This window comes from Eubalaena glacialis, chromosome 8, assembly GCF_028564815.1.
Source record: "Eubalaena glacialis isolate mEubGla1 chromosome 8, mEubGla1.1.hap2.+ XY, whole genome shotgun sequence".
Classification (NCBI taxonomy): Eukaryota; Metazoa; Chordata; class Mammalia; order Artiodactyla; family Balaenidae; genus Eubalaena; species Eubalaena glacialis.
Window position 1 is genome coordinate 54,954,529 of NC_083723.1, and position 22,599 is coordinate 54,977,127.

The window sequence follows — 22,599 nt, forward strand, 5'->3', positions numbered from 1 at the left end:
AAGTAGTTGCATACCTAGTGATGGTTTTACTTATTTGACAAAGAAAAAGCTACTTCAGAAAGAAGGTTACAATCACATTCTTTGGCATCCGCATAGCCATTGATAAATTCATTCATCAATTCAAATTTAACCTCCGTTACACTGTAAGTGCCGTAAAGACAAAGGTTTCATTTGTCTTATTCTCGGTGTTTTACCCGGTATCTAGCACAGTGGCTGCCTCATCATAGAAGTTCAATCAGTATTTACTAAAGGAGTGAATATATTCACACATTCATACAAGACATAATTTTGTGCTTTTGTTATTCTTTTGTTATTTAATATTCATTCTAAATTCTTCCCACTAGTATTTGTTTAGTAATTACAATGTTCAGAGGAACTAAAAATAAATATTAGAGTTAGTAATAAGAACAAATGCTAAATTAATATTTCTGTGTGTCATGTTGTTCTAAAGGGTTTATGTATATTCACTCATTTAATCCTCTCAGCCAGCCATTATTACTCCCATTTTACAGATGGTATCACTGAAGCACTTAATTTGTATAGGTTCCATAGCTACTGAGTTGCAGATGCTGGGTTTAAGTCCAGGTGGTCTAGCTCCGGAGTCCAGCTTTCCCTACAGTCATGTATCTCATCTCTGACAATATAGAAATGTCAACAATTCAAGATCAACTCATTGATAACCGATACACCTAATTTTCTCTGCTAAGATGTGTTTCATTTCCTACTTAGGTAGCACCAGAGCTGTGCAGTGCATGGAGGTGGTTGGTTTGGGCAGGGTACAGAACTGATGTGAACAATATGCCATGGAAACCAGATGTGTAAAGATAATTAACAAGAGAAAAACCAAATGATGCCATGAATCTAGGGAGGCAAAGGGCAAAGGCCAGAACAGAAGGCCAGAGGACAGGTGTGAGGATAAATTTGTGAGGACGAAGATTGACTGTGGTCAGGAGGAGCAGGCAGACATGTAGGTCCATGTACACATAAATGCAAATCAGAATAATGAGAGAAAGAAAGAGCTCAGCCCAGGAAGATTGCTGGGACTTAAGTATCGGTTCAGGGTGATAGCAAGAACGAGAACAGCAGGAGACTGGCGATAGGTGTGCGGGTCCAGCAGCAGCAAAGAGACTGATGCAGAACCAAAGGTTTTCTGAGGTACAACATACTGTACCCATTTAGCCCGAGGTAAGAATTGGCTTTGGCAGGCAAGTAGGTTTGAGAGAGAAGGTGGCACTGTCAACAACACTTGGATGGAGTACAGAATTGAGGAAACAGCAAGCAAAGCGTGTTTTTCTGTAGATTTAATTTTTGTTCATTTTTATTTTTTAAATATTTACTGAGTAATATGTGTTCACTGATAAGCAAAAAAGAGTGAAGAAATGTCACAATACCACCACTCAAAGATATTACTGTTAAAAAGTAGCATGAAATCTTGTGTGTTTAAAAAAAAAATGCTCTGAAAACTTTTCAAACGCACAAAAGTAGAAGGATGAGTGTGATGCACTGTCATGAACCCATCACTCAGCTTCAGCATGCCACCATTCTTGTTCTTCTGTCCCCTCCCACATTTTAATACGTTCACACACACAGAAACAGAAAAGACTGTCATGCCACTCAAATGTCATAAATGTCCTTTTTCTTAATACTATAATCATCAATAAATTGCCATGTTAATAAAAATAAATTTAAATGATTATTTTTTTCTAGCTTCATAACACTGTAGTCTTTGGATATATCATGCATAACCACATTTATTTATGCTTAGTTTGTTCCCAGTCTTAAAAATAAAGTGCTGCCTTGATATATACACATATATATGTACACACACAATATATATATGATATACATATACAAACATAATAAAGCGCTTACCTTTCTGCATATATATGCAAGATATATATGTATATGTGTATATATATGTATATGTGTGTGTGTATATATATATACATATATATATATATAAAACATTTGTACACTATTCCAATTATGTCCTTAGAATAAACTATTAGACATGAAAATTTCTGGGTCAAAGAGTAAGTCTATTTTTAAGTGTTTTTATATTTATTATCAAATAACACTCCAGAAATTTCCTACTGTTTTACGCTCTTAGCAACAGTGTATAGATATGCATATATTTCAATTGCCTCGGTAATACTGAGTAATTGAAATTCTTTGTAATTTTTTCAAGTTGATTATTTTAGGAGGTATCATTGTATAGCTGTATAATTCTTTGAATATTACTAATATTAGATATTTTAGTGTTTATAAGCCAAAACACACTTGCCAAAAGTAAAAGGCTGATTTCATAAACTACACATTTCTTTTTTTCATATATTGATTAACCTTATATGTGTATTTTTCTAGATATACTTCCCAAAGAAAAAATCTGCATTCCAAAAATAATATATGTAATAGTGTATTTAATTTTCTGAGAAGGTATAGATTGCTTTAAAGGAGATTGCTAGTAAATTAGATTAACTATATTTAGCATTCAATTCCAAAACCATTGAGGTTTATATCCATTAAATATGAATTTGTACCTGAATACATTTTGTTGCTCTGTATTGTTGTCACTTCATGATTGGCTGTTTTCCATTTTAGAAGGTTTAGTATTTGAGTAGGTCAGATAATGGTTTTGTAGCTTACAAAACTTTAGAAACCAGCCACTGAAGCACTGAGTAAATTACATCTATATATAACCTCATTTCAAAAAATAAGACTATGTGATAGTAAAATGAAGTATGTAAAATATCATTTGGTCTAATGACTGTGTTTTTATTTTTCCAAAGATAATTTATCCGTGACTGTTAATGCTTTGAAAAGCTTTGCTGTCAAAGTCAATTGGTGGAGGGGGAGTCAGCATGCTCAACTATTTTTCTGAATAATAAAAATGCCCAAAATAGAATCTAGCAATGAAAGTCAACAGGGAGTGATGGAAAGAGGGGAATCTAGGCAAATTGTTTTATATTTTGCATAACTGAAGAGCCAGATGGTTTAACTGGATTTTTATTTTCAGAACCACCCACTGCAGCATTTTAACTAAGTCTCAAGTCAAATACGTTACAGTACTGCCAAATTGAGTTTAACACTGTAGACCAGAGCCCATTACCTTATCCAGGCATTCCCAGCTTCCTTTTCCTTGTGGTGCTGCCAGACCTATCTGCCCTCTTTATACTGGTTTAGAAACAATTTTACACTAACTCACTACCTCTTCCAGGTAGAGATGAGATAAAGCAATAGGTATGGCACATGCTCAGGAAATGTTCACGGTTCTGCTTTTGACTTTTCTTGTCTAATATCAATCTGGCAGTAATATTTAATCAGTCTTATCCAGTTGTCATTTTTATTCCATTTTGAAGAATCTTATAATGAGCATCTTGCTCATCAAAGAGAAGCAAGAAAATTGTTCCGACATGTCAAACATACACTAGTGTCATATTTCATTGTTCAATTTCAGGGAATATTTGCTCTCATATTGTTTTTAATCATCAATTTTAATCAGTAACCTAAATTAAAGTATATAAATTTTGTAAAACATATTGCTTACAAAACTTTTATTTTCTTGCTGTTGTCTTTTTAAGGTCTTCACTTGATACACCAAAAGAATTCAATTGTCCCTTTCCTAGTTTTAAAAATTTCTGCTATTTCTTTTTTTCACTTTTTGCATCCCGTTTATCCCTATCTTTAACATGCTTAAATTCTGGCAAAGAATCGGAAGCTAAATGGCCAAATTCCTCAGGAAAGTCTGTACTTTTGGTATTTCCTGACCAACAAAAAACATGTTGGACCATGAGTCTAGCCAGAAAAAACAAATAGCTGTTGAAAATGATCCAGTCCGATTTTGTAGGTCCAGTCTAGAAAGGGATTTTGAGCTTCAGGTTAATATCCAAACTTTGTATGTCAGAATGAAAGCAAGTCTACTAGGGTTTGATCATCATCAGTTAAACCCAAAGAGCTGACTGGTGAAATATATGCATACTTTCATTCCAAATGGCTAACACTAAATGTTTTTATGAGGTTGAGTCACTTTTCTAAAGAATGTTGCAGTAAACCAGTTTTATGTCAGAACGTCATGAAGGAATGGACTTTGGCATCTGCTCGTTTGGGCTTCTATCTCGTCTCATATCTACTTTAAGGAATCTAGATTAGATTTGTCCTACTAGCTTCTCTGCTTCAATCTTCTTTTTATAGTTCATTGGCTGCTTGAGTCCCTGGCTCAATTGGGAGCATCAGACAACACTATCCTGCTCTGGCCTCCCCGTTTGGGTACCTTCCAGTGTAGCCAAATTCCCCCTGGAATACAACTATAACAGCATTAAACATGTCAGGCTTGGAATAATTTTGCTGACTCAGTTCAGAATTGGATTGAATGAACCATAGCTGCCATTAACAAAATATTTTATGTTCTATTACACTTAGGGATGAGAACAATGCAAAAACACAGGAGCTTAGACTAACCATGTGTATCATTTTACATACAGGAAGAAGAACCCTTTGAGCCTGAGATACTGGTGTGCCTAAATCATAAAGGAATTAGCTTTTGGCTTCTGAGTATCAGCCCGGGCACTGCACTGCATGATCCTGTTGAACAGAAGGTAAGTGTGACAATTTCATCTCCTGATAATTCAGCCGTGAATTACTTTAAGCACATTTTTTAGTTCTGTATATTCAGAAAAAAAAATTTTTTTTCAAACTTATATTTGGCTATATCTAACTTTTAAGAGGAGCAATCATGAAAAATCAAGTGGGATAATCCTGGGTTACAAACTTACTGGTTAAGAAATTAGGCTGTGAAGTAACAGAATTGAAATTAATATGCCATTTCCACCACGTGCTAGCTGTGTGATTTGGGCCAAATTACTTAATCTCTCTTAATTTCAATTTATCTATTGACAAAATGAGTATAGCAGTAGAACTTAATTGTTGTGAGTATTAAAGAAAGTAATCCATCTGAAGACTCAAGAGCATGGCATTATGTGCTATGTAAGGGATCACTGTCAGTTTTAGTAGAGTTTATAGGGTGGGGGAATTGGAATGAATCACAATTACCTTATCTTACTCCACCATTTTGGCCTCCATGTGCCATCCCTGGTTTCATTAGACACACGTGAATTGTCAAGAGTGGGTCCTGAACTGTAGTTTTGTAAGTCTCTTAACTTGGATCTTTCATTCTAATTCAGTTTGTTGAGAATACTTTAAACTTTTATGTAACACCTCAGAATGCTGTCAAATGCTTCAAGTTTTCACTTTCTTTTGGAGCTTGCCAGTATTTGGTGAACATGCTCTTTGTTTCTTTCTTTTTCTTTTTCTTTCCAGAATGTGTCTTCTCCTTCTATGGGATCAATCTCTTATACTTATTGTTACATTCTTTTCTTTCTCCTTTTCCTGTCATCATTCTCTATCCTTTATTCTCTTGGTGAAAGTTTAAGTTCCCTTCCTCCTTCTCAGAGTCATATAACTTCATCCTTCCTTTCCAATATAATTCTATGCACTGTATTTAAAAATTTTCATTTTCTGCAATAAATCTTATTAAACATTTCTTAATTCTCTTCATCTTCTCCCTGACTATGGCTATTAGCTAGAAAGAAGTTCTTATTCTCAAAAGGAAAAAGACAGCATATCTCACAAACTATAGACTAATAACTTTATCTCAGCAAGATTCTAGAGTACATTTTAAACGAATAGTTTTTGAGCACCTAGGGAAAAAACAATCATGAAGTATCAGCATGTATTCATTTAGAACAAGTCATGATGGGTATAGTTTATTTCTTTCCTTGATAGGATTACTAAACAGATGGTCAGTAAATATATTAAGCATGACATATCTAGGCTTCAGCAAGTGATTTAGAAAGATTTCTTGAAGAGTTCTTTTTTTTAAAAAAACACTACTTTTTAGAGCAGTTTAGGTTTACAATAAAGTTGAGAGAAAGGTACAGGATTTCTCATTCCCTGCTTATAGACATAAATATCCTCCCCCCTTATCAATATCACTCACCAGAATGGTACATTTTTTACCAAGGATGATCCCACATTGACAAATCATAATCACTCAGTGCATAGTTTACCTTTAAGTTCACTCTTGGTGTCCTACATTCTTTGGGCAAATGTACAATGACATATCCATAATCATATACCATACAAAGCATTTTCACTGCCCAAAAAATTCTCTGTGCTCTGACTGTTTGGGCAAATGCACAATGGGCAAATGTACAATGACATATATCCATAATCATATATCATACAAAGCATTTTCACTGCCCAAAAAATTCTCTGTGCTCTGATTGTTCATCTCCACTGTGTCCCTCCACCCTCCCCCAATCCCCCAGTGGCAAACACTAATCTTTTTATTACCTCCACAATTCTTACTTTTCCAGAATCTTATATAATTGGAAACATACAGTATGTAGCTTTTTAAGATTGGCCTCTTTCACTTAGTAATATGTATTTATGTTTCTTTCATGTCATTTCATAGCTTGATAGGTCATTTCTTTTTAGTGCTGAATAATATTCCATTGTTTAGATGTATCACAGTTTATTCATCCATTCAGGTGCTGAAGGATTTGGTTGCTTCCGAGTTTAGACAATTATAAGTGAAGCTTCTATAAACATCTGTGTGCAGGTTTTTGTGTGGACAAAAGTTTTCAGTTCCTTTGAGTAAATACCAGAGCACAATTGCTGAATCATATGGTAAGAATATATTTGCTTTTGTAAGCAACTTCCAAGTGTCTTCTGAAATGGCTGTACCATTTTGCATTCCCACCAGCATTATATGAGATCTCCTGTTGCTCCACATCCTTGTCAGCATTTGGTGTTGTCAGTGTCCTGGATTTTGCCCATGCTATTAGTTGTATCTCATTGTTATTTCATTGTTGTTTTAATTTTCATTTCTCTGGTGACTTATGATATGGAGCACCTATTTATATGCTTATTTGCCATCTGTGTATCTTTTTTTGGTGAAGAGTTTGTTAAGGTCTTTGGCCCATTTTTTTTTTTTTCCTTTAGCATGGCCCATTTTTTAAGTGGGTTGTTTGTTTTCATATTGTTGAATTTTAAGATTTCTTTATATATGTTGGATAACAGTTTTTTAATCAGATGTATCTTTTGCAAGTATTTTCTCCCAATCTGTGACTTGTCTTTTCATTCTCTTAATATTCTCTCACGGAGCAGAAGTTTTATATTTTAATGAAGTCCAAATTACCAATTATTTCTTTCATGCGTTGTATATTTGGTGTTTTATCTAAAAAGGCATCACCATAGCCAAGGTCATCTAGGTTTTCTATTATGTTGTCTTCTAGGAGTTTAACATTTTTGTGTTTTACAGTTAGGTCTATGATCCACTTTGAGTTAATTTTTGTGAAGGGTTTAAGGTCTGTGTCTAGATTTATTTTTTTGCAGGTGGATTTCCAGTTGTTCCAATACCACTTGTTGAAGAGATTTTCTTTGCTCCATTGTGTTGCCTTTGCTGTTTTGTCAAGGACCAGTTGACTATATTTATGTAGGTCTATTTTGGGGCTCTCTATTCTGTTCCATTGATTTGTCTGTTCTTTCATCAATACCACACTGTCTTGAATACCATAGTTTTTAAGTAAGTCTTGAAATCAGGTAGTATCAGTCCTCCAATTTCCTTCTTCTCCTTCAGTATTGTGTTGGCTATTCTGGCCTCTCCATCTAAACTTTAGAATTAGTTTATAGATATTAGAAAGTAATTCAGATTATTTATAGATCATTGGAAAATCCAACCAGAGAATTACGTAAATTTGACATCTTTAAAATAACTGGAAACAGATTCATGAAATCCTTTCTGAACCTTGAATCAGTTCTGCAAGGTTGTAAAATACGCAGTCAACACACAAAAGTCAGTTGTGTTTCTATACATAAGAAATGAAAAAAAGGAAGTAGAGTTGGAGAGAAAGAAGTAAACGTATACATATGTGCTTAACTGATTTTTGACAAGTGCCAAGATCATCAGCAGTTAAAAAAGTTTCTTCAACATGTGATGCTGGGACAACTGTATATCCACATACAAAACAATGAAGTTAGGTCCTTACCTCACACTGTATAAAAAATTAACTCAAAAAAGTTGAGTAAGCTAAATATAAGTGATAAAATTATAAAACTCTTATACGAAAACATAGGGGTAAATCTCCATGGCCTTGCATCTGGTAATGAATTCTTAGCTATGACAACAAAAGTAAAAATATATTGGATTTTATCAAAATTAAAAACTTTTGTGCATCAGGGCACTATCAAGAAAATGAGAACACAAGCTAACACAACATTGTGAATAAACTATACTTGAATAAAATGTTGTTTGTTTTGGGAAAAAAAGAAAGTACAAACACAACCTACAGAATGAGATAAAATATTTGTGAGCCATATATCTGATAATGGTCAGGAATCCAAAATATATAAAGACTTCCTACAGCACAACAAAAAATTAAACCACCCAATTTAAAAATGGGAAAAGAACTTAAATAGACGTCTATACAAAGAAGATATAGATGCCCAATAAGCACATGAAAAGATTCTCAGCATCATTAGTCATTAAAGAAATGCAAATCAAAACTATAATGAGATACAACTTCACATCCACAAGGATGGCTACAATAAGTATGAAAGAAAAATAACAAGTGTTGACAGGGATGTGGAGAAATTGGAACCCTGTACGTTGGTGTTGGGAATGCAAAGTGGTTCATCCGTGGAAAACAGTTTTGTGGTTCCTCAGCAAGTTAAATACAGAATAACCATGTAATCCAGCATATTCCACTTCTCAATATATGTCCAAAAGAATTAAAAACATATACGCAAACAGGTTTTTGAACATGAATGTTCATGTACCATTCACAATAGCCAAAATGTTGGAAACAACCCAAATGTCCATCAATGGATAAATGGGAAAAAAATTGTGGTATATATCTATATATCAATACACAATGGAATATTATTCAGTTGTAAAAAAAAAAATGAAGTACTGATACATTGTAAAATGTGGATATACCTAGAAAACATTATGCTAAGTGGAAGAATCGAGACACAAAATGTCACATAGTGTAAGATTCCACTTATATGAAATGTCCAGAATAGATAAATCTGTATAAACAGTGAGCAGATTGGTGGTTGCCAAGGTCTGAAATGGGGGAGAAGGGTCAAATGGGGAATAATTGCTTAATGTGTATAAGGTTTTATTTTGGAGTAATGGAAATATTTTGGCACTAGATAAAGGTAGTGGTTGCACAACATTGTGGATGTACTAAATGTCACTGAATTGTTCATTTTAAAACAATTTTATGTTACCTGATTTCACCTCAATAAAAAAATAAAATTTAAACTAACAATATGGAGTTACAGTCATCCCTCAGTATCTTTGTGAGATTCTTTCCAGGAAACCTCTTGGATACCAAAATCCAAGGATGTTCAAGTTCCTATATAAAAGGGCATAGTATTTGCATGTAGCCTATGCACATTCCATATACTTTAAATCATCTCTAGATTATTATAATACCTAATACAATGTAAATGCTATGTAAATAGTTGGTGGTGTGTGTCAAATTCAAGTTTTGCCTTTTGAAACTTTCTGGAATTTTTTTCCCAATATTTTTGATTGGTGGTTGGTTGAGTCCTAGGATGTGGAATCCAAGAATTCAGAGGGCCAACTGTGTACTCATTTTACACTAGGATTTCCATTGCAATGTTGAATGGCACTGGTGAGTGGGGATATTTTTGCCTTTTTCCTGATATGAAGGGGGTTAAGCATCCAGTCTCCCATTATTAAGTATCATGTTACCTATAGATTTTTTGTAGAAATTCTTTTTCAAGTTGACATCGTTATTGGAGTATAATTGCTTTACAATGGTGTGTTAGTTTCTGCCTTATAACAAAGTGAATCAGCTATACATATACATATATCCCCATATCGCTTCCCTCTTGTGTCTCCCTCCCTCCCACCCTCCCTATCCCACCCCTCTAGGTGGTCACAAAGCACCGAGCTGATCTCCCTGTGCTATGCGTCTGCTTCCCACTAGCTATCTATTCTATATTTGGTAGTGTATATATGTCCATGCCACTCTCTCACTTTGTCCCAGCTTACCCTTCCCCCTCCCCATATCCTCAAGTCCATTCTCCAGTAGGTCTGCGTCTTTATTCCCGTCTTGCCCCTAGGTTCTTCATGACCATTTTTTTTCTCTCTTAGATTCCATATATATGTGTTAGCATACGGTATTTGTTTTTCTCTTTCTGACTTAGTTCACTCTGTGTGACAGACTCTAGGTCCATCCACCTCACTACAAATAACTCAGTTTCATTTCTGTTTATGGCTGAGTAATATTCCATTGTATATATGTGCCACATTCATCTGTTGATGGACACTTAGGTTGCTTCCATGTCCTGGCTATTGGAAATAGAGCTGCAATGAACATTGTGCTACATGACTTTTTTGGATTATCGTTTTCTCAGGGTATATGCCCAGTAGTGGGATTGCTGGATCATATGGTAATTCTATTTTTAGTTTTTTAAGGGACCTCCATACTGTTCTCCATAGTGGCTGTATCAATTTACATTCCTACCAACAGTGCAAGAGTGTTCCCTTTTCTCCACACCCTCTCCAGCATTTATTGTTTCTAGATTTTTTGATGATGGCCTTTCTGACCGGTGTGAGATGATATCTCATTGTAGTTTTGATTTGCATTTCTCTAATGATTAATGATGTTGAGCATTCTTTCATGTGTCTGTTGGCAATCTTTATATCTTCTTTGGAGAAATGTCTATTTAGGTCTTCTGCCCATTTTTGGATTGGGTTGTTTGTTTTTTTGATATTGAGATGCATGAGCTTCTTGTAAATTTTGGAGATTGATCCTTTGTCAGTTGCTTCATTTGCAAATATTTTCTCCCATTCTGAGGGTTGTCTTTTTGTCTTGTTTATGGTTTCCTTTGCTGTGCAAAAGCTTTTAAGTTTCATTAGGTCCCATGTGTTTATTTTTGTTTTTATTTCCATTTCTCTAGGAGGTGGGTCAAAAAGGATCTTGCTGTGACTTATGTCATACAGTGTTCTGCCTATGTTTTCCTCTAAGAGTTTGATGGTATCTGCCCTTACATTTAGGTCTTTAATCCATTTTGAGTTTATTTTTGTGTATGGTGTTAGGGAGTGTTCTAATTTCATTCTTTTACATGTACCTGTCCAGTTTTCCCAGCACCACTTATTGAAGAGGCTGTCTTTTCTCCACTGTATATTCTTGCCTCCTTTATCAAAGATAAGGTGAGCGTATGTGCGTGGGTTTAACTCTGGGCTTTCTATCCTGTTCCTTTGATCTATATTTCTGTTTTTGTGCCAGTACCATACTGTCTTGATTACTGTAGCTTTGTAGTATAGTCTGAAGTCAGGGAGCCTGATTCCTCCAGCTCCGTTTTTCTTTCTCAAGATTGCTTTGGCTATTCCGGATCTTTTGTGTTTCCATACAGATTGTGAGATTTTTTTTGTTCAAGTTCTGTGAAAAATGCCAGTGGTAGTTTGATAGGGATTGCATTGAATCTGTAGATTGCTTTGGGTAGTAGAGTCATTTTCACAATGTTGATTCTTCCAATCCACAAACATGGTATATCTCTCCAACTATTTGTATCATCTCTAATTTCTTTCATCACTGTCTCATAATTTTCTGCATACAGGTCTTCTGTCTCCTTAGGTAGGTTTATTCCTAGATATTTTATTCTTTTTGTTGCAATGGTAAATGGGAGTGTTTTCTTAATTTCACTTTCAGATTTTTCGTCATTAGTGTATAGGAATGCAAGAGATTTCTGTGCATTAATTCTGTATCCTGCAACTTTACCAAGTGAATTGATTAGCTCTAGTAGTTTTCTGGTAGCATCTTTAGGATTCTCTATGTATAGTATCATGTCATCTGCAAACAGTGACAGCTTTACTTCTTCTTTTCTGACTTGGATTCCTTTTATTTCTTTTTCTTCTCTGATTGCTGTGGCTAAAACTTCCAAAACTATGTTGAATAATAGTGGTGAGATTGGGCAACCTTGTCTCGTTCCTGATCTTAGTGGAAATGGTTTCAGTTTTTCACCATTGAGGACGATGTTGGCTGTGGGTTTGTCATATATGGCCTTTATTATGTTGAGGTAAGTTCCCTCTATGCCTACTTTCTGCAGGGCTTTTATCATAAATGGGTGTTGAATTTTGTCGAAAGCTTCCTCTGCATCTATTGAGATGATCATATGGTTTTTCTCCTTCAATTTGTTACTATGGTGTATCACATTGATTGATTTGCATATATTGAAGAATCCTTGCATTCCTGGGATAAACCCCACTTGATGATGGTGTATGATCCTTTTAATGTGCTGTTGGATTCTGTTTGCTGGTATTTTATTGAGGATTTTTGCATCTATGTTCATCAGTGATATTGGCCTGTAGCTTTCTTTCTTTGTGACATCTTTGTCTGGTTTTGGTATCAGGGTAATGGTGGCCTCTTAGAATGAGTTTGGGAGTGTTCCTCCCACTGCTATATTATGGAAGAGTTTGAGAAGGATAGGTGATTAGCTCTTCTCTAAATGTTTGATAGAATTCGCCTGTGAAGCCGTCTGGTCCTGGGCTTTTGTTTATTGGAAGATTTTTTTTTTTTTTTTTTTAACATCTTTATTGAAGTATAATTGCTTTACAATGGTGTGCTAGCTTCTGCTTTACAACAAAGTGAATCAGTTACACATATACATATGTTGCCATATCTCTTCCCTCTTGCATCTCCCTCCCTCCCACCCTCCCTATCCCACCCCTCTAGGTGGTCACAAAGCACCGAGCTGATCTCCCTGTGCTATGCGGCTGCTTCCCACTAGTTATCTATTTTACATTTTGGAAGATTTTTAATCACAGTTTCAATTTCAGTGATTGTGATTGGTCTGTTCATATTTTCTATTTCTTCCTGGTTCAGTCTCGGAAGGTTGTGCATTTCTAAGAGTTTGTCCATTTCTTCCAGGTTGTCCATTTTATTGGCATATAGTTGCTTGTAGTAATCTCTCATGATCCTTTGTATTTCTGCAGTGTCAGTTGTTACTTCTCCTTTTCCATTTCTGATTCTATTGATTTGAGTCTTCTCCCTGTTTTTCTACATGAGTCTGGCTAATGGTTTATCCTTTGTGTTTATCTTCTCAAAGAACCAGCTTTTAGTTTTATTGATCTTTGCAGTCGTTTCCTTCATTTCTTTTTCATTTATTTCTGATCTGATCTTTATGATTTCTTTCCTTCTGCTAACTTTGGGGTTTTTTTGTTCTTCTTTCTTTAATTGCTTTAGGTGTAAGGTTAGGTTGTTTATTTGAGATGTTTCTTGTTTCTTAAGGTAAGATTGTATTGCTATAAACTTCCCTCTTAGAACTGCTTTTGCTGCATCCCATAGGTTTTGGGTCATCGTGTTTTCATTGTCATTTGTTTCTAGGTCTTTTTTGATTTCCTCTTTGATTTCTTCAGTGATCTCTTGGTTATTAAGTAGTGTATTGTTTAGCCTCCATGTGTTTGTATTTTTTACAGATTTTTGTCCTGTAATTGATATCTAGTCTCATAGCGTTGTAGTCAGAAAAGATACTTGATAGGATTTCAATTTTCTTAAATTTACTAAGGCTTGATTTGTGACCCAAAATATGATCTATCCTGGAGAATGTTCCATGAGCATTTGAGAAGAAAGTGTATTCTGTTGTTTTTGGATGGAATGTCCTACCAATATCAATTAAGTCCCTCTTGTTAATGTATCATTTAAAGCTTGTGTTTCCTTATTTATTTTCATTTTGGATGATCTGTCCATTGGTGAAAGTGGGGTGTTAAAGTCCCCTACTATGATTGTGTTACTGTCGATTTCCCTTTTATGGCTGTTAGTATTTGCCTTATGTATTAAGATGCTCCTATGTTGGGTGCATAAATATTTACAATTGTTATATCTTCTTCTTGGATTGATCCCTTGATCATTATGTAGAGTCCTTCTTTGTCTCTTATAATAGTCTTTAAAGTCGATTTTGTCTGATATGAGAATTGCTACTCCAGCTTTCTTTTGATTTCCATTTGCATGGAATATCTTTTTCCATCCCCTCACTTTCAGTCTGTATGTGTCCCTAGGTCTGAAGTGGGTCTCTTGTAGACAGCATATATATGGGTCTTGTTTTTGTATCCATTCAGCCAGTCTATGTCTTTTGGTTGGAGCATTTAATCCATTTCATTTAAGGTAATTATTGATATGTATGTTCCTATTACCATTTTCTTAATTGTTTTGGGTTTGTCATTGTAGGTCTTTTCCTTCTCTGGTGTTTCCTGCCTAGAGAAGTTTCTTTAGCATTTGTTGTAGAGCTGGTTTGGTGGTGCTGAATTCTCTTAGCTTTTGCTTGTTTGTAAAAGTTTTAATTTCTCCATCAAATCTGAGATCCTTGCTGGGTAGAGTAATCTTGGTTGTAGGTTTTTCCCCTTCATCACTTTAAATATGTCCTGCCACTCTCTTCTGGCTTGGAAAATTTCTGCTGAAAGATCAGCTGTTAACCTTATGGGAATTCCCTTGTATGTTACTTGTTGTTTTTCCCTTGCTGCTTTTAATATTTTTTGTTTGTATTTAATTTTTGATAGTTTGATTAATATGTGTCTTGATGTGTTTCTTGGGTTTATACTGTATGGCATTCTCTGTGCTTCCTGGACTTGATTAACTATTTCTTTTCCCATATTAAGGAAGTTTTCAACTATAATCTCTTCAAATATTTTCTCAGTCCCTTTTTCTCTTCTTCTTCTGGGACCCCTATAATTTGAATTTTGGTGCGTTTAGTGTTGTCCCAGAGGTCTCTGAGACTGTCCTCAATTCTTTTATTTTTTTTTTTTTCTTTATTCTGCTCTGCAGTAGTTATTTCCACTATTTTATCTTCCAGGTCACTTATCCGTTCTTCTGCCTTAGTTTTTCTGGTATTGATCCCTTCTAGAGAATTTTTAATTTCATTTATTGTGCTGTTCATCATTGTTTGTTTGCTCTTTAGTTCTTCTAGGTCCTTGTTAAACGTTTCTTGTATTTTCTCCATTCTATTTCCAAGATTTTGGATCATCTTTACTATCATTATTCTGAATTCTTTTTCAGGTAGACTGCCTATTTCCTCTTCATTTGTTTGGTCAGGTGGGTTTTTACCTTGCTCCTTCATCTCCTGTGTGCTTCTCTATCGTCTCATTTTGCTTAACTTACTGTGTTTGGGGTCTCTTTTTCACAGGCTGCAGGTTCATAGTTCCCGTTGTTTTTGGTGTGTGCCCCCAGTGGCTAAGATTGGTTCAGTGGGTTGTGTAGGCTTCCTGGTGGAGGGGACTAGTGCCTGTGTTCTGGTGGATGAGGCTGGATTTTGTCTTTCTGGTGGGCAGGTCCATGTCTGGTGGTGTGTTTTGGGGTGTCTTTGGCCTTATTATGGTTTTAGGCAGCCTCTCTGCTAATGGGTGGGGTTGTGTTCCTGTTGGTAGTTGTTTGGCATAGGGTGTCCAGCACTGGAGCTTACTGGTCGTTGAGTGGAGCTGGGTCTTGGCATTGAGATGGAGAGCTCTGGGAGATTTTCACCATTTGATATTACGTGGAGCTGTGAGGCCTCTTGTGGACCAGTGTCCTGAACTCGGCTCTCCCACCTCAGAGGCACAGCCCTGATGCCTGGCTGGAGCACCAAGAGCCAGAATAAAAGGAAGGAAGGAAGGAAGGAGATAAATAAAATAAAATAATTATTAAAATTAAAAATAATTATTAAAAAAATTTTTTTAAATAATAAAATGTAAAAAGAAGAAAGAAAGAAGAGAGCAACCAAACCAAAAAACAAATCCACCAATGATAAGAAGCACTAAAAACTATACTAAAAACTAACAAACACACAAACAAAAAACGGACAGACAGAACCCTAGGACAGATGGTAAAAGCAAAGCTATACAGACAAAATCACACACAGAAGCATACACTCACAAAAAAAAAAAAAAGAAACAAATATACATATATCGTTGCTCCCAAAGTCCCCCTCCTCAATTTGGGATGATTCGTTGTCAATTCAGGTATTCCACAGATGCACGGTACATCAAGTTGATTGTGGAGATTTAATCCGCTGCTCCTGAGGCTGCTGGAAGAGATTTCCCTTTCTCTTCTTTGTTCGCACAGCTCCTTTGGACCCGCCTCTGTGTGTAGGTCGCCTTAGGGCATCTGTTCCCCGCCCAGACAGGACGGGGTTAAAGGAGCAGCTGCTTCGGGGGCTCTGGCTCACTCAGGCCGGGGGGAGGGAGGGGTATGGATGCGGGGCGAGCCTGTGGCGGCAGAGGCCGGCGTGACGTTGCAACAGCCTGAGGTGTGCCGTGCGTTCTCCCTGGGAAGTTGTCCCTGGATCACGGGACCCTGGCAGTGGTGGGCTGCACAGGCTCCCGGGTGGGGAGGTGTGGAGAGTGACCTGTGCTTGCACACAGGCTTCTTGGTGGCTGCAGCAGCAGCGTTAGCGTCTCATGCCCCTCTCTGTTGTCCGCACTGATAGCCGCAGCTCGCGCCCGTCTCTGGAGCTCCTTTAAGTGGTGCTCTGAAGCCCCTCCCCTCGCACACCAGGAAACAAAGAGTCAAGAAAAGTCTCGCTTCTTTGGCAGCTCCAGACTTTTTCCCGGACTCCCTCCCCGCTAGCCGTGGCGCACTAGCCCCTTCAGGCTGTGTTCATGCAGCCAACCCCAGTCCTCTCCCTGGGATCCGACCGAAGCCCGAGCCTCAGCTCCCAGCCCCCGCCCGCCCCGGCGGGTGAGCAGACAAGCCTCGCGGGCTGGTGAGTGCTGCTCGGCGCCGATCCTCTGTGCGGGAATCTCTCCGCTTTGCCCTCCGCACCCCTGTTGCTGCGCTCTCCTCCGTGGCCCCGAAGCTTCCCCCTCCGCCACCCGCAGTCTCCGCCCGCGAAGGGGCTTCCTAGTGTGTGGAAACCTTTCCTCCTTCACAGCTCCCTCCCACTGGTGCAGGTCCCATCCGTATTCTTTTGTGTCTGTTTTTTCTTTTTTCTTTTGCCCTACCCAGGTACGTGGGGAGTTTCTTGCGTTTTGGGAGGTCTGAGGTCTTCTGCCAGCGTTCAGTATGTGTTCTGTAGGAGTTGTTCCACATGTAGATGTATTTCTGATGTATTTGTGTGGAGGAAGGTGATCTCCACATCTTACTCTTCTGCCATCTTGAAGCTCAGAGCTCCATTATTGTTAAATTGTCTTCTCTGTTTTTTTCTTGGTTATTCTAGCTAAAGGTTTTCCAATTTTATTGGTATTTGCAAAAACCAGTTTTTGTATTCATTGCTTTTCTTCATTGTTTTCCTGTTTTCAATTCCATTGGTTTCCGCTCTAATTTTTAATATTAATTTTCTTCTGCTTTCTTTATTTTTAATCTGCTTTTCTTCTCTAGTTTCCTAAGGAAGAGTATAGATTTTTTAAATTTTAGATCTTTATTCTTTTACAGTTATACTTTTAATGTTATAAATTTCCTTCTAAGTACTACGTTTGCTGCATCCTACCATTTTTGATAAGTTGTTTTTTGTTTTCAATTAATTAAAAATATTTTTTAAATTGCTCATGAGCCTTCTTCTTTGACTCATGTTATTTAGACATTTGCTATTTAAACTCCAAGTTAGGGTTCTTCCAGCTATCTTTCTATTATGAATTTCCATTTTATTATCATCTGAAAACAAACTTTGTATTGTATCTATTTTGTAAAATTTGTTAAGGTATGTTTTATGACCCCAAATGTGGTCTATTTTAGTGAATACTCCACTTTCACTTGAAACAAATGTATATTCTGCTGTTGTTTAATGGCATATTCCATAAATGTCAATTATATAGAGTTGATTGATAGTGCTGTTCAGATCATCTATATCCTTACTGATTTTCTGCCTGCTTGATATTTCAACTATTGACAGAAGGGCTTTGAAGTAACTTTAATCATGGATTTATCTATTTCTCTTTTCAATTCTATCAGTTATAGCCTCATGTATTTTGGCACTTACACTCTTAGATGAATACGAAGTTAGGGTTATTATGTCTGCTTGGCAAATGGACACCTTTATTACCATCTTGTCTGAAGTTAATATGGCTACTTAAGCTAGCTTTTGATTAGTGTTAAAACATATAGTATTTCTTTCTCCATTACTTTATTGTTAACCTATCTGAGTATTTACATTTAAAGTGAGAAATTGTAGGTAATATATGAGTGAGTCATGTTTTTGTTTTAATCCACTCTGACAATCTCTGTCTTTGTGTTGATGTAGTTAGATCATTCACATTTAAAGTGATTATTGATAGATTTGGGTGTTCGTAAATGGTTTTCTATTTGTTGCATTTGTTACTTGTTTCCCTCCCGCCTTGCTATTTTTACACCTTCCCTTGTTTCAAGTGAGACTTTAATATGATTCCGTTTTATCTCTTCTTTTAGTGTATCAGTTACACTTCTTTAAAATTTTTAAAATGTTGTCCTACAGTATACAATATATGTTTTTAACTAATCTATTTTCAAACACTATACCAGTTCACATGCTGTGCAGTTACCTTATAATGGAGTATTTCCAACTCCTTCTTCCCACCATTATGACACTGTGTCATTCATTTAATTTATCTGTGTTCTATAATCACCCAATACTTAATATTTTTGCTTTAACCAATAGTTATCTTTTAGATCAATTATAAATAAGAAAAGTATAACATTTTGTTTTAGCTTTCTTTATTATTTCTCTGATGTCCTGCCTTTCTTTATGTAGATCTGATTTTCTAACCCATATCCTTTTCCTTCTGCCTATATTACTTCTTTTAATGTTTCTTGCAAGGATGGTCTGTTTGTGATGAATTTCATTTTTGGAGGGGTGCACTTGTGAAGGGCAATTTTACTAATATAGAATTCCACATTGATGTTTTTCTTTTCCTTCAACACTTAAAATATTTCACTTTACTCTCATGCTGTTTACATAGTTTCTTATGATAAGTAGCTGTTATTCTTGTCCATGTTCTTCTATAGATAATGCGGCTTTTGTTTTCTGTATTACCTTTCTCTTTGTATTTGTTTTCTTGCAGTTTTAATCTGACATGCAATTGTGTGGTTATTTGGTATTTATCCTGCTTGCTGCTCTTTGAGCTCTTAGGTATGTAGTTTGGCATCTATGATTAATTTTGGAGAGTTATTGACCATCATAACTTCCAATATTTCTTCTGCTCCATCTACAATTTCTTCTCATTCTAATTTTGTATATTCAAATTACGTGTATGTTACACCTTTAATATTGTCCCACAGTTCTTGCATCATCTGTTATGTTTCTTTCTTTATATTTTGTCCTCACATTCCAGTTTAGGAAATTTCTATTGACTTATCTTCAGGCTTCACTGATTCTTTTCTCAGCCATGTCATATCTACTGATGAGCCCATTGAAAGCATTGTTCATTTTTGTTACAGTGTTTAAAAATTGTCTAACATTTCATTTTGATCATTTCTTAGTGTTTCCATCTCTTTACTAAAATTATCCATCTATTCTTTCATGTTGTCTACTTTTTACATTAAACCTCTTAATATATTAATCACAGTTATTTTAAATTCCTTGTCTAATAATTCCAAAGTCTGTGTTGTATCTGAGTCTGGCTTTGATGATTGGTTTATTTCATTGCCTTCTAACATATCTTGTAATTTTGGGTTGAAAGCAGTACATGTCATGTTGAATAATAGAAACTGGTAAGTAGGCTTTTAATACAAGGATTTATGTTAATCTGTCTAGGAGTTGGGCTGTGTTTAAATTTTTCTGAAACTATAGGTTCCAGAGACTTGAAATACCTCTATTGTCCTTGTTTTTTCCTCCTCTTGATGTTAGGATTCCCCAAATACTCTTCCTCAAAGAGAGTCTATGTCTTGCAGCTCTTTCAGCTATAATTCACTGTGATTATACTGGAAACGTGTTATTGGGTGGTACAGTATGAAACAAGGTTTGACTCATAATTGTCTTATGATTAAATCACCATCTGTTAGTAGTATTATGTCTCATGGATGCAACCTTCATGAGTGTTTCTCCAGTACTATAGCTTTTCCTCTCTGCCTCATGTTCCTTTCCCAGTTGCAAAATTTCCAATCCATTTCCTTGAAGCCCTGCTTCCTGTTGATTATATTTTGTTTCGTGTTGTGTTCCCTGTAGGTGAGAATTAGCTCTGGCAAAGTGTTTTCCCTTATATACTAGACTAGGCATTTTTTATGTAGAACTTTCTGGGTGAATTTTACGATGATTACCTTCTTTCCTTTCTCCTAACCCCCATTCTGTACAAGACCCATGAGGGTATCTTTCCTGTATCATCACCATGACAATCTGGTGAGGTCCTGGAGGCAAATCCTACAAAAACTTGGAACCCTTCTGAGACTGAGCTGCAGGAGCTTCTCACACTCAAGCTGGTTCACACTCAGCCTCCCATGATATATCAAAATTACCATGTAAGAATGCCTACTAGTTTTTTACTCCAGTGGTTTCTGCTCCAGTTCTTTGTCTCTCTAGATATACCTTTCTTTACTGATTTCAAGGTAGCAATTTGCCCTGCAAACTCTGTGTTCTGTTGAATCCAAGAAAAGTCATTGATTATCAGTTTGTCTAGTGTTTTCTGTTTGTAAGTATGAGAGCTTATAAATTCTCTTCATGTTAGACATGAAACAAGAAGTCCTTAAAACGCAAGTTTAAAAAAAAGTTATAATACACATACTGTGAAAACATTTGAAAATATACTAGCTAATGAAATACAAATGAAAACATGAAGAGGTGCTGTTTTTGATAAAAAAAGGCAAGTTGAAAAATATGAATAATATGATTTTAATATTGAAAAATGATATATGTATGAACAAATATCTTTGTGAAAGAAAGTGCTACATTCTATTTCTCTCAAAGAACTAAACATTGAATCTGAGCAGAATGGGTGGATCAGGTTCCCCCTTCATGCCTCGTACGATGAGTAACCAAGGGCTGCTACTGGCTCCCAGAAATAATAACTATCAACTTGATGTTTGGCCAGGATCAGTCAAAAGAAAGGGAATTTCCCAACTATAGCATGCCATGACATTTTATTGTGATATTTGTTGCAAATGATAATAAAAAATACTTTATACATGTAAGAGTTCAAATAAAATGCAATTAAGTGATGAACTATATCAATCACAACACAGCCTGTAAATGTTAGGAACCTAATCATCTTTGCTTGAAATCTGAAGAAATATGGAGGGCTCTTGGGAGTATCCACAAAACAATAACAGGTCTTTTGTTTCTCCTATATTTATTTTTATTTGTTTGAGTGAATTTTTTGTTAATGGCTATGAAAAGAGGAAATTTTCTGAATCAGAAAGGGGTCATATTCTATAGCCACAAGCATGGATTACAACCTCATTAATTTTACCTCTTACTCTTGAGGATAGTACTGATTGATGGAGGATGATGAGTATCTCTGAAACTTGAAAATTTTAACTGCGTAACAACCTTGAAATATCAGGGAAAGCCCTTGGGGTCGTACTAAATTTAAGAACTAAAATGACACTTGAAGAATTTTTGAAATCTTTTTTTTCGTTGTTTATTTAATGAGGGATCTTTCACACTGAAAGCAGTCCAGAGGTCAGGATGAAGGGACGATATTGCTTGAGAAACAAGAACGTTTGTTAAATCTCGAATTGTTCTTATTTTATTATTCCGATTTTCATGTTGCATAGCTTAATTTAGTGGACTAGGTAACTAGTCAAAATGGGAGACTTTGAGAGAATATTACACAAATCAGGTAAATTCAGTGAAAGCTGTATCACCAAGTAACTAGAATATGAAGTATTTGTGGGAAAGGTAGAGACAAGGTTGTCACCACCAGGTACCTCTTGTTATTACCTTTATTCACTTGTGCAACATTGGGTATAGATGACCACTCCCTTCGTTTTAAGAACTTTTCCTCTTGTGGCTTCTGCAATACCACACTCCCCCAGTTTCCTCTAATATCATCAGTTGCCCAATTTCAGTTTTCTTCCCATGCTCTTTCTCTGTACCCATACCATTTTCTGTTCTGGATTCATACATTCTACGTCATCATGTCCCATACTTTTCAGTTCTGTCTTTGTGCCCTGACATCAAAACCTCTATCTCCATCTCTGACTTTCTAAAAAAACACCAGACTGTATTTTCTACATGAGTATGTAGTGATCTGTAAAAAAAAAAAAAAAAAAAAAAAGTAATTATTTTTTGTAATTTTTTGTAAGATTTTTCAAGAACTCTTGATTTCTCAACCCTAAATCTGCTTTTCCCTCAGTATTCCATATCTCAGCCTATCACATCACTCACGCTAACTTAGGTCCAAAATCTGAGAGTCATCTTTTATTTCTCTCTTTTCTTCATCTAATTCTTCAGTTTATTCTTTTGGCTCTACCTCCATATTATGTGAAAAACTCTTAAGTTCTCTCTGTTTACACTATATACTCCTGATATTGTACAAGTTATCATCCTTTCTATCTGTATTATAGCACTAACTTTTTAATTGGTCTTCCTGCTTCTGTTCTATCTTTGCTGTAATATACTACGCGTAGAACAACCAGAGTGATATTTTTAAAACACAAATTGGATCTTGTCAATGTCTTGCTTAAA

At 35.9% G+C, this 22,599-nt stretch overlaps 1 protein-coding gene across 2 annotated transcripts in view; it reads left to right on the forward strand.

Moving 5' to 3' along the window:
• Nucleotides 1-4,509: 4,509 nt before the first annotated feature.
• The window catches only part of TMEM196 (transmembrane protein 196), a 220,458-nt gene continuing 202,368 nt past the window's right edge, over nucleotides 4,510-22,599 (forward strand). For both annotated transcript variants that reach the window (XM_061197709.1, XM_061197710.1), the window contains exon 1: nucleotides 4,510-4,595. In XM_061197709.1, coding sequence (XP_061053692.1) covers nucleotides 4,576-4,595 — 20 coding nt within the window. In that variant the 5' untranslated portion in view covers nucleotides 4,510-4,575. The remainder of the gene's footprint in view (nucleotides 4,596-22,599) is intronic.